General features: G+C 42.0%; 2 protein-coding genes across 9 annotated transcripts in view; one reads left to right on the top strand and one right to left on the bottom strand.

Annotated features, from left to right (window-relative positions):
- Positions 1 to 7110: 7110 nt before the first annotated feature.
- On the top strand, positions 7111 to 9351 carry myog (myogenin). The gene is given in 3 exon segments (NM_001279526.1): positions 7111 to 7762; positions 8332 to 8431; positions 8520 to 9351. Coding segments are annotated over 3 exon segments (753 nt in total). The 5' UTR covers positions 7111 to 7228; the 3' UTR covers positions 8639 to 9351.
- An 80-nt stretch (positions 9352 to 9431) lies between these two features.
- The window catches only part of ppfia4 (PTPRF interacting protein alpha 4), a 65855-nt gene continuing 58172 nt past the window's right edge, over positions 9432 to 17114 (bottom strand). For 4 of the 8 annotated variants that reach the window (XM_013269176.3, XM_013269177.3, XM_013269178.3 and 1 more), the window contains 11 exons: positions 16938 to 17019; positions 16535 to 16735; positions 15886 to 15948; positions 15494 to 15520; positions 13982 to 14157; positions 13744 to 13841; positions 12794 to 12969; positions 12254 to 12322; positions 11983 to 12169; positions 11746 to 11843; positions 9432 to 10984 (listed from right to left, as the gene is read on the bottom strand). In XM_013269176.3, coding sequence (XP_013124630.1) covers positions 11785 to 11843; positions 11983 to 12169; positions 12254 to 12322; positions 12794 to 12969; positions 13744 to 13841; positions 13982 to 14157; positions 15494 to 15520; positions 15886 to 15948; positions 16535 to 16735; positions 16938 to 17019 — 1138 coding nt within the window. In that variant the 3' untranslated portion in view covers positions 9432 to 10984; positions 11746 to 11784. The remainder of the gene's footprint in view (positions 10985 to 11745; positions 11844 to 11982; positions 12170 to 12253; positions 12323 to 12793; positions 12970 to 13743; positions 13842 to 13981; positions 14158 to 15493; positions 15521 to 15885; positions 15949 to 16534; positions 16736 to 16937; positions 17020 to 17114) is intronic. The other 4 variants (XM_019358783.2, XM_019358785.2, XR_001224007.3 and 1 more) reach the window with 3 other exon arrangements.

The following is a 17114-nucleotide window of genomic DNA, read 5'->3' as shown; positions in this document are numbered from 1 at the left end:
CTACGTCTATCTTCTGGTGCCTTATCCTCTGAATATTTCTGAATCTCAGTAGCAGCGGTTTACATGGATGTACAGTACTTGGGAAAAGTCTTTATATTAGACTTTATATTTTGTAAGGAAAATGGAAAATAGGTGCAGCAATATATTGAAACATATATAAAGCAAAAACAATTTGTAGAATTGCAATGAGCTTGAAAATCAATTTTTGGTGTCACCACCTTTGTTCTGCAACAACTCTGAACTCTTAGGGAAGATCTCTTGTCATTTTTAAAGCAGTCTTCAGGAATAGTTCTCCGGGCTTTTTGGAGAGCATTCAAAGCTCCCACACTGCCTCAATAATGTTGAGGTCCAGGCTCTGGGGAGGCCAATCCATGACTGTCCAGGTCTTGTGTAATTTGGTATTCCTCAGTCTTTTCTCCCTGTTTCCCTTCATTAAGAATGGCTTCTTAGAATGCCTTTATTGTCACTATACAGTTGTACAATGTAGCAGCCACCCACAGTAGATGGATCAACTGAAGAGCCAAATATGTCTCTCAGATCCTGTGTCAGATCTTTGCTGTAATTTTTTCTGTTTCTTACGAATATTCAGATACTGCTGTAGCTTTTAGAAATGTCACTTCTTCTTTGGTCCTCCACTTGTCCAGTTTCCTAAAATGTTTGAAGGACACACTGCACACTGTACTGAGATGTCACCTCATTGGTGCAAAAATGCTATTTGATGCCAGTTAAACTATTTTCTTTGGCATTTTTGTAAATTCACCTAACAAAAAACTGTCTAAAGATACAATTAAAATGTTCTTCCTTGCTCGTTTGTCTCTTATATATAGATCCAACGCTGATTCATCCCTTTAGTTACTCGTAAATGGCTTCTTGGATAGCAAAGGTTACTAACCTCTGGGGTAAAACAAAAAAAGAAAGACAACAATACTCATGGACATTTTTTTTCTCCAATTTCCACTCATGCGCTTTAAAGAATTTATTTGCGAGTGGTTTACCACTGAAGACCTCACATACGAGCTGGTAGGTAGGTGTTGATGTTTTGTGAAATGCTTCCCTTTACTCGGTAGCTAATTCAAGAACGGTCTAGGCCTGCTGCTTTGTATGTGGCATCTGGTGCGTCACCGAGCGTAGAGACGAAGAATGGCATAACACCCCTGGTGACATGGCACCCGGAGCTTGGCAGCTCTAGAATGACAAGACCCAGGGAGTGGTGAGCGATCTGCATGTTTCCATGGCGACAGCGCTCCCATCTCAACATCCCAGAATAACTTAACACATTCTTTCTTTATCCTCGGTGGCGTATGCAATAGTTCCTGAAGGGAAAATAGTTATTGCTTCCATTCTTATGCCTATTTTTATTGTTTTATTGCGCTCACTGCCATTAATCGGTTTATTTGTTGATGTCATAAATGCAAAACTCATTTTAAGATATAGATTTTTGTGATACCTTCCTCTGGTGTCCTTTGTCTCATACCCCGAGGACAGTACATGTCTGGATATCTATAACTGTATCTGTCGGGCCAGGGCCTTTCTTTCCTTTCTAATTTCCATGCAGCTATACAAACACACACACAAATACACACATTCCCTCTGTTGTGTCCGACTATTTGGTCGCTCCAGAAACTGGGCCGCTAAATTTGTCCCTCTGCTGACATGGGAGAAGGTCACTGGAGCCAGAGAAAAACAAAGACAGGAATACGGAAGAAGGCCTGAAGATAGTGTAGATTAAAAATAAGGATATAGATGGGGAGCGAGGGGCATGATTGAAATGTAGCAGAGTAAGATAACAGAGCTGGGCTGAAAAACTGGAAATAGTTTAAAACATAGCCATCCTCAACAGTATATACTATATACATACCTGCCTTCAGACAGGATTCAGAATTTCCCAGAGGAGCTATGCTAATGGTGCTTTATACTTGGAAAGTGTCAGGGTGTAAATGTCACTTTGTTTTCCTGCCTGTGATACCTGCTTTGATTATCATAAGTCCTCTGAATATATGTCATTGAAATAGTCTGGTTGTTTGTAGCAATGGGGCACAAGTTATTTACAGGGAATAACTTTTGGGCTGCCATGTGCTGCAAAGTATGTTAGTGGGAAGTGGGTTATGCACATAGGCATGAGTATGTATGTGTATTTGTCTGTGTGTGCTGGAGCCTTTCAGTGAGTGGGATGCCAGCGAAGGGAAGGGCAGCGGATGGTGCAGGGGCTCAGTCCATTCCTGTGATTTAACATGACACCACTTGCACTAAGACTGCGACAGCTGCGTATGCACATGCCGGCCATTCTGTTTGTTGTAGGGGATTACTCTGCGATAAAAGCCCCAGTGACCAGCAGCATGGCTGGGCTACAGAACTACTGTTCCCCCTCCCCTGACTTAGAAGGCTTTCTCCAGGCCTCCAGAGCCCTGTGCAAACACAGGTGGGGCACTTCATTCTGAGTATAAATGAATGGGAGTATTCTCCTGATGATTAGCCAGGCCATAGTAGTGTCACATCACCTTTGGGGGGGTCGTCAAACTGTATCGCTTATGTAAGGGTCATTACTCAACAGAAATAGTGGGACACAGCAGGGCAGTAATCAGATCTGACCGTGAATATTTTAATTTGCTCTCATTGTGTTTTATGCACTGATGATTGTCGAGGAGGAGTGGGCTGCTCTGTCACATCTCCATATAATGATCCTATACAACATTAATGTTCTATAGTAAGTATAACCTCATCGTAATCTGGAAGCTCTGATATCAAAGAGTTTAGGAATGGATGTGCAGTTTTCATGGCGACAGTCTCTGAGACGACAGACTTGGACATGTGTTGCTGTCACTATGGTGACAATGCTCTCTCCCAAAGGCATGAAACTAGTACATAATAATGCTGCATGAGTCTGGATTTCAGACAGAATATTCCTTTCCAGGAGTAGAGAAACACTCAGCGCAAGGCCAGGAATGAGACTTTATTTTTTGCATGTGGAAAACAATAATTAATAATTTCCTGTGTCTTTTTCCTTGAAAGTGTCAAACTTTCCGACTCGTTCTGAATGATCTAAATAAACATTTAGACATCTGAGCAGGTCACCAGATTTTTTGCACAAATCCTAAAAGTGTAAAACACAGAACTCAGTTATTCAAGCAGAACATAACTGTTATTTATAGAGTAAGAAAAATACACCAGCAAGTCTATGAACATATTGAGGATTAGAAGTTAATTTCAAGAAGAAAAAAAAGTCGTCTTTCTTCAGTCCTTTTTCTTTAAAGAAAAAAAAAATCCATTGTCATGTTGGAGGGACTGTATCTTCCCATGCACAAATGAGATTTCTAAGGTCCCTTAGAAAAAGGCTTATTGAAGCCCACCAGGCTGGAAAAGGTTACAGAACTATTGCTGCACTTTCTAGTCCAACAATAGAAAGTCAGACAGATGGCGTAAATGGAGAAAAATTGAAGATCATTGTTACACTGCCCAGGAGTGCTTGATCAAAAAAAAAAAAAAAAAGATCTCTGCAGCAGCAAGATGGATCATAGCCTGGCAGGTAACAAAGAAGCCAAAAAAGGTTGTTTCTAAAGTGTTCACAAAATTTCAAGCAAAAGTCAAAATTGAATGATTCTACTTCCTTCCAATTCTCAGTCTAAATAATAGGTTAGCGCTCATGCTGGACACTAAATTGCCAATTATTATGGGAACATCCAAATGAAGTAGAAACAAAAGCATGTATTTTATTTGTTTAAACAACTTGTGTATCCTGTTGTGCGTCTTATATCGTAATGTATCTCACTGGATGGAAGACCTGGCTTAGCCACCTCTAATAAACAGTTCCTCGCTGTTGTTATGTTATTCTCCTCTTACATATCTGAGATTTCCCGACTGCACTCAGATGACAGCTCTCCAGGTCACTGGAAATCTTGAGGCTAACCTGGGGTGAGGAGGACTGATCCCTCCCTCCTCCCCCAGAGCTCAGCTGTCCCACAATGTGCTGTTGCTTGTCACTGAGGAGAAGTGGAACAGTGTTGCCAGTGACAGGGCAACACCCCCCCTGCTGCACACAAGGGGACCCTTAAACACTCTGGACAAGAAATACATTATTATATTATATTATTAATATTTATTTAGTAATTTAATCAATAGCTCTGATACTTAGAATAAATCCAAATGTCACAATAGGTATTAATTTTTTATATTTTTTTGCATTATTTCTTACATGTGGCCAATCAATTATAATTAAATTAGAGCCAGCCTATTTTTCACTGGTTTGGCCTATTTTAAGATGGAAAATAAAGTACAGTATTAACAAACCACAGGTAAACAAACTGTTCTGTATCTTAAGTGTTCACTTCAAATACTGAGGGACACACACACACACACACACTTCTCTAGTTCTGCTGACAATGGGTTAAGATGACAGAGGGTTATGAGTGATTCTGACACACTGCAAACCCCCTCCTTGCTGTACCCCTGAGTCCAACACAGGCTTCTTTGTACTCACTCCACCATCAGTGACGATCCATCACAGACTAACCTGACAGCCGACCCAGCCCCGTGCCAAGCTAAGACTGTGCACTCTGCCTCAAACCCAAGCCCAAACCCCAGGAGGAGACCACAAGCCACCAGACGGGCCTGCCAAACCTCTGCCTGGCACCTAATCCCAGGACTGAAACTTCCCTGTAGATAATTCACATTGTAAGATTTTTTTGTTTTGATTGTGTCTAACTGAAACTTTGTGTTTGTTACCTTCCAAATGATATAAAACACAGGTAAAGAATAAACGGTCAGAAATAAGAGGCTCTGTTCCATTGTGTATCATTAACCCTTTGAACCAGCACAACCCTGGAACGCTTAAATGGAAATCAGCTATCATTGGTTGCACCTGTGCTTTCTCTTACACGAAATGTCAAAATATCTGCCACGAACCATGCCTATAAATATGTTCTTTTAAACAAGCTGCTGTTATTTTTAGGCAACGCTGATCCACAATAAAAATAAATAAATAGAGGCTTTAAGGGGCAGTCATAATGAGGAAATGAGTTATAATGAGTTCTTTCATCCGAAATAAGGTTTGTCTGTGTGAGCTTGTCGCTGCTTGTGGAAAAAAGTCAGAAACTCAACAATAAAAAATTAATCTGAGCAATAAAAATATGTATTTTTTTGATGTAGATTTTCATCTGGGTGAAAAGGCCTTGTTGACACCTTGTTGATGTTAGAGGAGAATAGACAGACTGGTTTGAGCTGATAGGAACACAACAGAAACTTACTTGTTGCAACCAAGCTATGCAGGAGAGCATCTCATCAAACCTTATAATATGCAAGGGCTCACAAAATTGGACAATAGAAAACTGGAAAATTGTTGCCTAGTCTCAGTTTCAACAACAAGATCTGGATGGTAGAGGTCTAGAGAGAGAACTAAATTACAATATAGTGTTAGCTTGCAAGCTAACATGTAAGAAGGTTTTACACTGGTGTAGTTTAAATATTAAAAGCAGCTTTAAAAAAGGATAGGCTCCTTGGTATGTCGAACTTTCAAAATTTTCACATAAGACAGGAATTAATAATGTGTTCTTTAATTTTATAACACAGGGACTCCAGCAACACTTAAAAGTAAAGAGGAACAACTTTATTAAATGACCAACGCGTTTCGGCTTGTGGCCTTCATCAGGGTCATACTCTTAAGTGTTGCTCGAGTCCCTGCGTTGTGAGTTTCTCATCCTCTCCACGCACCTTGGAAGTAGGTGAAGTGACAGAATTTTTGCTGTTCTTTAATTTTATAAGCAGGAAAAGTATAAAACCTAGCTTTTCACATCTTATCGTGACACCATAAAGACCTTAGTTCTTCTTCATTTTCTCTATTTTAAATATTGAACTCATGGTATCCACTGATATAGTATTGTTTACTTTTGTTTCAAAAAACTTGTATTTACTCTTTCATTGGTTGGAGAATAACTTAAAGCCTCAATGGCATTGGTATTCACCAGACCTTTCAACCCTCTAAGTTTAATGAACTGTGGTTACTAGGAAACTGCTAGCAATTTGTCTCTTCCAAAACATCTCCTGAGAGGTATTATATTACTGTGATAAACGTATTGTAAAGAAATAGAGCACAGACTCATGTAACACTCCTCATGATATGCCTGTCACTCCAGGCCACTTCTCTGCTGACAGAAGTGTGTGTTTTGGCTGTGCTGCAATGTTAGCGGAAGCTAGTCAGAATTAGCTGATGAGCTACGAGGTGAGACATGTCCTGGAAGGATTAACACCCAGTGGCTAAGCTAATGCTATGACTTGCTGGAAGAGGTCAGGACAACCAAGGCCATTCCCTCTGTGTGGCTGACTCATTACTGTCCCTTAAATTCTGGGAGTAATGTGAGCCAGCGTCAGCCTAGCAGCTCACTCTGCTCATGGTTCCTGCACAGACCTGCCTGGTTCTGAGGCTAGTATAGCTCAGAAGGTCACTTGCATCACATAGTGCAATCGTCTCAGGATGAAAGTCAGTGGATATGAATGCAGTTACATAAACCACAGGAACAATGTCACCTAAGCTTTTTTTGGTATTGACCAAGTTGATCGCATTATGAGTCTGACAGTGCTTCACAGAGGTCCAGAGTAAACAACAGTCTCTTGCCTCATTGACTTCCCATCAAAAACCTGAAGTCAAACAACGTATTGTCACTGTGTGCCACTGGCTCCCAGCAGAAGTGACAGCTGTTTCCAGAATGTCCCTTCTGCCTCCCCACTTAATGATGGAACTCTTCATGTTCGGAAGGGGACGCAAGTCTGGGATTAACTTACTAAGATGGACACCTTTGATCTGAGGCTGTCTCTCCCATTTCAACCTGATCATGTCCTGGCCTCTTAAGAAATACATGAGCGCACAAACCCACAGAAAAACACGCACGCGTACAATTGGGCCTTAAAGCCCTAGAGAGCAGGGCCAAACAGAGATGTGATGTGTAGATGTGCAGCAACAGCTAAACGTCGTGTCAGGTTTCTGGGGGCTCGTGCTAAATTTAACCCTGTGATCCAGCAGAAGGCAGAGGGGTTTAAATGCCAGCCTACAGTTGCTCCACACCAGTTGCTCTCCACACGTCTTCCACTCATCACAAACTCAGGCCGGGAAGAAGATAGCCGCACACACGTACACTCCAACGCAAACTCCAGACACAGGACAGAAGAGCGCATACTGAAGACTAGTTCCTAGGGAAGCTGGGATCTTTGTTCCCTTGTATCCAGACCACAACTGTCCAGTATGGAGCTTTTTGAGACCAACCCTTATTTCTTCCCTGACCAGCGCTTCTATGAAGGAGGGGACAGCTACTTCCCCTCTCGCCTGCCCGGGGCGTATGACCAAGCTGGCTACCAGGACAGGAACTCCATGATGGGCTTGTGTGGGAACCTGTCTGGGGGTGTTGGAGTTGGAGTGACAGGTACCGAGGACAAAGCCTCTCCATCCAGCATGTCGCCTCACTCCGAGCCCCACTGCCCAGGTCAGTGTCTTCCCTGGGCCTGTAAGCTGTGTAAAAGGAAGACAGTGACCATGGACCGCCGGCGAGCAGCCACACTGAGGGAGAAGAGACGCCTAAAGAAGGTGAACGAGGCCTTCGATGCTTTGAAGAGGAGCACGCTGATGAACCCCAACCAGAGGCTGCCCAAGGTTGAGATCTTGCGGAGCGCCATCCAGTATATTGAAAGGCTCCAAGCCCTGGTGTCCTCCCTCAACCAGCAGGACACTGAGACAGGACAGCAGGGTTTGCTCTACCGGCCCAGCCCAACTCAGCCCAGAGTAAGTAGGACAGAGACAGGATGAGGGAAGGGAGAAATTCAAAAAAACAGAGAAAACAGCCAAGAGGGAAACAGAGTTGGGAACAGCACTAGTTGGAAAGTGGCAGAAGATATGGGAGAAAAATGAGCGGTACAGTAAAGAGAAAGATAAATACTACATTAAACAATGACTGGGGTAAAATGTCAAATCAAAAATGTGTAAATTTGATTATCTGGTCATGTTCCTTTTGATTTATTCATTCTGGATAAGGTTTGATGTTATGCATATGTATTCAGCCATATAATGAGCAAAAATGTTGTGTTTTAAAAGGTTTTTAAAAACATGATGCAGTGTAGCTCATTAGTGTTTTTAAAGACACTGACAAGAACTCCTGTGACAGGCGTCGTAGTAATGGAAAGTCTTTTTCATTGTGTACATTTGCCTCTGAGTGGGGTCACGGGATGCATTAACTATATGTGCATTTGTGGTAGTACACTGCACTTTAGTGTGTGTTGTATTTCTGTGTGGCGTGCTGTATCATAACAGAGTGACTGACAGCAACTTGTGTGTGTGCATCTCCATGGCAACAGGTGTCGTCGTCAAGCGAGCCCAGTTCAGGCAGCACCTGCTGCAGCAGCCCGGAGTGGAGCAGCACTCCAGAGCAGTGCACGCAGAGCTACAGCAGCGAGGGTAAGCACAGGTCACTTAGTCCCATTAAACTAGGTAGACCAGGCAGCACCTTTACAGATACTTAGTGTCTAACTGGGTCTTTTTGCAGATCTCCTGAGCGCTGCAGACTCTCCAGAGCAGGGGAACATGCGGGCCTTGACCTCCATTGTGGACAGCATCTCTGCAGCAGATGGACCTGTGGCCTTTCCTGTGGACATTCCCAAATAGACCCTCAGACCAGCCGGCCAGTAGGTGCACAGCGAGCCTCAAACAAAAAGCAAAGTGACCTTTAATCCTAAATTATGTCTATTTTGTGCTTCTGCTGATTAAATTATTTTGTCTTATGCCAAATTACAAAATGTTTCCATTTGACGAGTATTGCAGCTCTGTTGATCCACGGGCCAGCTAGCCAAACTGACTTTTCCTGTTCACATTGAGGCTTTGTTCCCTTTATTTCCTGTATTATGCAATGTTCCAGACCTGTTTGTCAAAGCTACAGGAGATTCAAAGACTTTGCTGCATGAACCCAACACATATTTACTACACGTGATCCCTGTTAGGCTTGCCTCCAGATTTATAGAGCCACAGAGGAATGACAAATCCAGTTTTCTTTCCTTACTTAATTTAAGATTTCCTCTTCAAATGCTTTCCCTAATCTTTCATTCATTTTTTTTGTGTGTGTGAGTTTTAATGCTTAAAAAACAAGAGTTTATTTGTGGGGCCAATATGTACCATGGCAGTTTTGACCAAGATCTGCTTAATTTAAACTGATTATGAATGCTAGTGATGTAAATACGTTCCCTTTTTCTACAGAGTGGATTTGCCATTTTTATTTTTTTGCTAACTTATTTTGGACTTTTATAACTAAGATTGTTGTGTATTTGTAGATGTTCTGAAAAGTGATATTTTCTGTTTAATTCTTACAATAAAGACCATTTTCAATACGCTGTCCAGTGTTGTTTTTAGCCTATAATACAATACGCTGGCACATATAACTTAACAAGGAACACAGGATACCAAATCTTTAAAAAACAGCTTTACTTATGTCTATATAGTGTCATAAATACATTACACTTCTTTTTAAATAGCCAAATAATAAAATCTTGATTTGTCAGCATTGTTTCACACCTGGAATAAAGACACAGTACTCATAGCTGCCACATAGCACGTTACACCTTTTAGACACCTTGGAAAAACTTTCAAAAAAAAAAGAAAAAGAAAAAGATTGTACACCCATCCAGCACTTCACTGGTTCATTTGCTGTGTTCTTATTGGATGAGGAGTTGGTGAGCCAAGAGTACTGACTGCTCAATCAGAGCAAGATTAGACAAGTCTGTCACGTGGAGCAGTTTCATGTGGATTTCATTGGCTGATGTTGAGCAGCAGTTTACAGTTTGATTTTGAGAGAATGTAAGGAATCAACAGAGAAGAGCTACAGTGGTCACACTACCATCCACAGAGAAAGTCATGGTCGCATGGCTGGGGCCGGCCTTTTCACACGAAATCTACTAGTCTCAAGCACAGAGACTCATTTAGTCACACACTCTCACACTCTCTCTCTCACACACACACACTTCATATTAAAGGATTCTCTCTATTCTAGGCTACATAGTGTCATACAGAAGGCGAGAGAGGCAGAGAAAGGAGAGGCAACAGCTACATTGTGTTAAAAGAGAAGGAAGAGAAGGAAAAAAGAAGGAATGGGAGAAGAGGCAAAGAGAGAAGTCTGATATTGGACCCATGAACCTGTGAAGAGTCCTTGTGGAAACACACACCTCCCTTAGTGAGTCCCTCCCACCAACGATTCACACACGTACAGCATACAGCAAAAGACACACGAAGGTCCGACACAGAGAGAAAGAGAAAGAAAGAGAAAGAGAGAGAGAACAGTCACTATTGAATACAGGGCATTGGGTTTCATACAGCAATATTATATTGTTTTCCATATATATTCCCAATATATATATATTTATATATATATATTTATATATAATATTTCTATAAAAAACATAAGTCATCCATTTTATGTACAGAGATAAATGAGTAATACCTTGCATAACCGGTAGAGGGGTAACGTGTGGTGGGATCTGCCATTTATACAAGTATTCATCATTCTCAAATCCAAACCAACACCTGCTCACCATCTCCTTTAATCGTTTTGACGCTGTTTTCTTGCAAAGGACATGATGACGCAGGAAGATTGGTTTGGGCTTGGCCATGTTGAGACTATTACAACCAGGAAAAAAATCCACAGCTGAGATCAGGGGAGCAGGAGCACAACAACCACAACAACAAGGCTACTGGGAGCACGGGGGGTAAACTGGGAGAGACCAGGATGAGCCTCCATTACAGCAGCGAGCGCAGCCAATGTGCACTCTCAAGAGTTCAAAGGTCAGAGTTGGCCTCTGTATTGCACGTGTCCGAAGAAGAGGTGAGAGGTGAAAGTTGGAAGGTGAGGCTGGGCAACAAAGGGACGAAGCCTTCCCTGTGAGGTACCCAGGTCTCCCTCTCCAGATTTGGCATATCACTCTCAAAAGGCCGCAAGCATATGTCCATATAGGTAATGAGAATGCACTAGAAGAGAGAAAAGAAGATGAGGAAAGTGGAATAGGAAAAAAAAGAAAAATTAAGTTGCACATGCTTCTTGATTCATAAAATACTGGCGGTTGCCAGAGCTACCCCTCAGTCTCCTAGTAGATCCAACTATGGTATCAATTTCAAAATCCCAGATAACAGCTTACTTGATTTATTGTATTCAAAGATTTTCCGAAAACTTGACTTCTGACCGTGACCTTGAGTTCAAGGTCACCAGGATTCAAACTCATCCAAGATTTTTGGTAACTGCAACTATGGTATGAATTAGAAAATCCTACTTTCTCGAGCCGTCGTATTTCTCTACTTGGGTGTTAACGCCACCCACCAGCTCAGGTAGGTGATGACAAGACGCTGTCAGTCTTTAGCTCTCTTCCACAGTGTTTCTTTTGTCCTGTCTCCCTGAGCCTGGTTCTGCAGGAGGCTTCTTCCTGTTAAAAGGGAGTTTTTCCTTCCCACTATCGCCAAGTGCTTGCTCATAGAAGGCATCGTTACATTACAATATACACGCCTTGAGGCAACTCTTATTGTGATTTAGCTCTCTCTCTATTAAAAAGAACTGAATTGAATGATGATGATTAAAATTTTGGATACAGCTTCTGCTTTGATTGATCTACTGTACACGCAGTAGTAAACTTTTAGGCTTAGCTTGCACACCTTTTGTTAATTGCCTCTTGAAAGTTAGAGTCACGGTCCTACAATGCTACAATGCACAGTATCCTGTCGAGCTTCTGTTTGCTTACCTGTCAGCATTAACGCTCCTGTTAGTAAGTAGAGAGTAGTTAACATGAATAGGTCCGCACAGCCGAGGGATCAAGTCTCGGGGTTGCTGGGGGAGGAGCTTGAGAACATTGCACACAATTGATTTTGAGCACAGCAAGACAGAGAGGACACAACATGCAGTTAGTCAAGGCAACCACAGTGAGGCTCATAGCTACATACAGAAAATGACCTAGGTATTGCTTAGTATTGTAACATACCTTCAGGTTGAAGCTGTTTCTTGGATGCCAAATTCATAGAAGGCGGCATGGACATGGACGGCATACGGAAGCCAGCTGGCAGCGTTTCCATGGAGCCTGCCATCATCCCCAGCCCAGTCCCTCCCTCACGTGCCCGAAACCTCTTGCGCCATGATGGAGAGCGTCGAAAGGACTTGTCATCTCCACTCTTTAAAGACAGAAAAGCAAGGTGAGGAAATTTGCCTTCTTCAAACAACACTGTATTTGGTTTATATAGCAGCTGGAGAGATACCTCCTCGAGTCTGCGGTCAGTCCCTAAAGCTAACAGGTTGTTGAATTCCCTCTCCAGAACCTGTCGTGCCTGAAAAACAAAAACCCGTTGAATACAGTAAAACAACCTCTAAAGATAAAGAAACATTTTTTGGTCGAACATCCATCCATCAGTACATCCCTTTTCTTCTGCATATCCAACTCAGGGTCGCAGGCAGGCTGGAGCCTATGATCCACAAACAGCCCATTTTAAACATAGACAACTGGGCCAGATTGCTAATCTGTACTGAAACCTGGCCAGAAAATACTTGAATTCTGGGTAACGATACCTGTTCACTATACAAAAATGGAATGGGTAAAATGTGTGAGATGTTGCAATTTGAAATTAAACACAACTTACTGGTTTTATTTTGGGTTCAATATATATCCTTATAAAATGGAAAAAAAACCCTGTACTTTAAATTTTGTTATACAAAAATCCAACTTTTCTTCCCCTAAAAATCAGTTCAGTCATTCCATGTCGAGTGTAACGAGTCATTAAATCTATTTTCTTTATAACTACCTGTGTGTTCTGCATAGGAATCTGCAGGATGAGTGCTAGGCTGCTGTAGTCGAAAGTCTCATCCAGAGCGACGAGCGCTCCATGAACGCCACTCTCGAGCAAGTTGCCGCTATACTCCCTTAGACCAATGGACTGGACCCAGTGGATCACCTGCTCATTGGTCCACACCAAAACATCTACAATAAAGGGAGAGTAAATCAGATACATGGTACATACCAATGCTGGCAGACTGTCAACATTCATCTGTCCCAAAAAAGCTGTGACACTGTGTAATATTTTAAGTATTATTAACATTATTATATATACCAGAAAATTGCACAAAAATGTTAAATGTTGAGACTGATAAATGTTATTACTTTTTAATATACTGTATATGATTACTGTGAATGATTAATATATCCAAACCTTTTTTAAACAGACCACCCTGAAGTAAAATAAATGTAGAAAAATTCAGAGAAAGCAATAGAGAGATAATGTGCAGGCCCACATAGTGTCAACTCACGGGCACACTCCCTTTGTTCATTTAAAGCACAGCTGTCAGCCAGCTTTCGAAGTTGGAACAGGCGGGGTGTGTGCATGTGTGTGTGTGTTTATGTGTGTGTAAACAGGGCAGGATTCTGATCTGACACGACAGCTGAGTCAAGTTCATGTGCTGAACTCAAGGTCAGAAGAGCGAGAGGTCTGGCTAGATCTAAGTGTGTGCATGTGTCTGTGTGTGTGGAGCACTTTTGGCAAGTGAGGTTTTAGATCATAAGATTGGCTTTTTGACAGTTGAAGGAGCAGCTGTTTGAATGCTCAGTCCAACCTGACGCTATCAGATAAAACCACTAGGTGGTACTCTGGCCTGACGAGACTCTCGATGTGTCGATGTGTGGATGCTTATGAATCTGTGTTATGTTTTTTTTTTTTTTTTATCACTATGTGTGTATCAGGGTGTGTGTAAACTCTACCTTTCATGTCATGTTGGCTATCCTCTCTCCGCCGCTCTAGGTCTTTCCTGTCATAATTGAGTCTTTTCAAGCACATAATCCCATACTGCAGACTAGCCCTAATACACAGACCGACACAAACACAGAGCAGCACATATACACCATTAGCCTTCTCATCTCCATTGCTAATGCACCCAGTTAGTAGATGAAAGGGAACGCGGATCAAACAGAAGCTAAGCTAATGGCCACAGCTACAGACCTGTGGAAGCTGTCCACCATTTTGAGGTGGCTCCTTAGGTCCTTCTTGGTCAGATGGTCCAGCATTCTTGCGTCCACCAGACACTCCATGAAGTAGGAGCGGTACTGAGGCAGACCAAGGCTGGGCAGCCATTCATTTCCTATCCACTCATGATTCATGTCTCCATATGCCAAAGTCTGTAAGGGAGAACAGCATCCAATGATGTGTGTAACAGAAAGATGAAAGACTAGAAAAACTGCCTGAGATATTTTTCACAGGGAATAATTTGGACTGAACAATGTTTATGGCTCCATTTTACATATCTATTACTTCTATATATCACGTGTATATATTATCGCTTCCACTGCATTTTATGTACATATAAAAAACACTGTCTTCTAGTGTATTTTACTTTATAGGGTACCACTTTTACATAGTACAAATCTATGTTTCTCTATCTATCTATCCCTGAGGCAGTCTGGTTTATGCTAATATCTTGGTGGTACACTGAGACAAATAAGTAGCGCTCATGTTTTTCTTAGCCAGAAATGTTTCCAGTGCTTTTTATACCCCTGTTAACAGACGCAAGAATGCTAACAACAGACTGAGGGAAGATTAATATTTTGTTTACATTCAACAACAGCTGCTGGTTAAGCTATATAACCCACCTATTAATAGGTAGAAAATAATTATCACTTCATATCACTGTTATATATTTATGTCATACACTATTATTATTTATATAAAATCTGAAAACAAAGTTGACTTAAAGGTACAGTCAGTCATTTTTGAGTGTTTATTGTATTTATAAATACACACTGATAATTACATCTTCCAGCAAACTGATGGATCCTCATAAACTTAGAATTACTCCATTAACAAATACATAGAAATAACTGCTGGTTTGTGTTACCCAGCTTGTATACAGTGGCTGAGATGGAGATCGCCATTTTTCCTAATCGAGTTTTATGCATGTGGCCAGAGACCGGCCACAGATGTAGAACGCCAGTTTTATATCCTCCATCAGAATAAATAGATGTGGAGACATGGCAGCTACAGATCCCCTACAGATGATCGGCAGCCAGAGTTCTTTGTCCTATAGCAGCCACCGTAACTGAAGCGGAAGAGTGACTGCAATTTTCTATCTACTGATATCTATTGATGATATTTTACACACTGTAACTTGAATTCTAACTTTATTTAAGTGTGTACTTGTTCAACTATCTACATGGGGACCACTTTGAGTTTTTGATCATCAAAGCGAGGACACATCAAACAGTGAGGACCATAAGGCTAGAGTCCTCATACCCTTTCACACCAAGGCCTGTTTGAGGTTTATAACCTTTTTAGGTTTAATATCAGATAACAGATAACAATAGCACTGAGAAAGTGATAAGGAAGGGGCAAAAGAATGCATCATGTTGTCACATGTCCTCACAAGAGTAGCCACGCAATTGTGGCAATATCTGTGTGTGAGCCTCTGTACACTTTCACTCTGTATGTAGACAGATTTTTGCAGATCAGCAGCCTCACCTGTGCCCAGCTGCCTTCCTCATTCTCCTGAGTAGCAGCATGGTAAAGATAATGTACGAGTTAGAGAGGCAGGAACTAATCAAGCACACACATACTAAACATTCAGAAACATACGCACACAAGATCTTTGCAGTAATTACATATCAGCACTCATAGTATTAATTGACCTTTGCATGAAGACGCAGATCACATGACCACAGTTTACATTAGTTAGCATCCAATCCACAGACAAATACCAGCAGAAGCATTAATGCATATTAGTGTATGGTTTAGTGGACATTTGAAAGGGGTCTTCCAGGAGAGGACATATGTGTGTCACGGTGGGGACAGTGTGAGCGTGAGAGGGTGTCAGGTGGGGGTAATGGGGAAGGGAGCACCCAGATGGTACTAACCGCTTTAGTGGAAGAAGCCAGGTTCTCCATCTCTTCATGAGTCACCCACACATTTCCGGAGGACTGCTCAGAGGACGAGAACACACCCAAACACACACACACACACACAGACATGAAAAAAAAAATCATGCATACACGCAGGCGCACACAAACACACCCAAGAATGCACTCATGTATATTTTCACACATTTCAACCCCCACGCACCCACACACACAGACAAAAAGACACACACACACAGACAAACATTGTGTTGAGTGATGCCAAGGGAGGGAGTGTATTTCAGGCAGGTAGCTTGTAGCTTTATCTGGCACTAGTTGTGTGTTGTTTCCCCACGGTAACCCATGCAATTTATGGCAGCTGAAAAGGACAAGTCAGCCTAGTTGAAGGCATGAATCAAGCCTCTACTGCAGTCTGAACAGAAGCACAAAAACAGTGTGAGGAGGCATCACTTGAGAGTGCAGAGTGAAGCTCAAGACGAAAAGTGGATCAGCTTTTGAAAAACTGTTCATGTCACATTCCTGGATTTTTTTTTTTCTTTGCTCGAGGAGCTTATTTACTCATGTATTAAGTATTTATGTTTGCATAATTACATGCCTGTAAGAAACATTTAGTTGTGTTATTCGAGGTGCAGTGGGTGTGTTTGTTTACCGTTCTGGAAGTGAGCGGTGCAGAGGGGCTGGTGAGAGAGACCATCTCCTGGATGGCCAAGCGGAGTTTGAGCCGGTGCAGAGGGTTGCTGATGCCAATCTCCCGCTGGATCTCTGTGTCTGACAGAGCTGACATGATGGCGCCGCTCTTCACGTTGGCACGACAAGCTGCCACATACCAGGCTGGCATACCCACCCACAGCTGGTGAGAGTCATCAAGACATTCAACGTCATTACCGCTCTCCCCATACATGGTCATAATTATAGAAGAAGTTAGTGCAGATCAGGCCACGTGTCAGCTCGGTAATTGATAATACTGCATTCCCCTCCTACAGATGGCAGCCTGGCATAAATAGAGGTCACTTTTATGGAAACTGGGGAGGGTTCGCGGATTAGCGGAATACCTCTAGCCATGAGACAACAGTAGGTCCATCCCACTGAGCAAATGGCAGGCCTTTTTTTCTTGCATCTTCCAGAAGTTCATGCCTAAGGAGGGTATTAAAAAAAAAAGCAGACGGGTAAGTAAGTAATAAAAAAAGATGGCTTTCTAAATCATTTTAGCAACAACTGAAAAACAAATT

The sequence above is a fragment of the Oreochromis niloticus genome, linkage group LG5 (genome assembly GCF_001858045.2).
Source record: "Oreochromis niloticus isolate F11D_XX linkage group LG5, O_niloticus_UMD_NMBU, whole genome shotgun sequence".
In the NCBI taxonomy this organism is placed as follows: domain Eukaryota; kingdom Metazoa; phylum Chordata; class Actinopteri; order Cichliformes; family Cichlidae; genus Oreochromis; species Oreochromis niloticus.
Note: the sequence above shows the minus strand (reverse complement) of the source record. Positions and strands in the feature narration are given on the sequence as shown.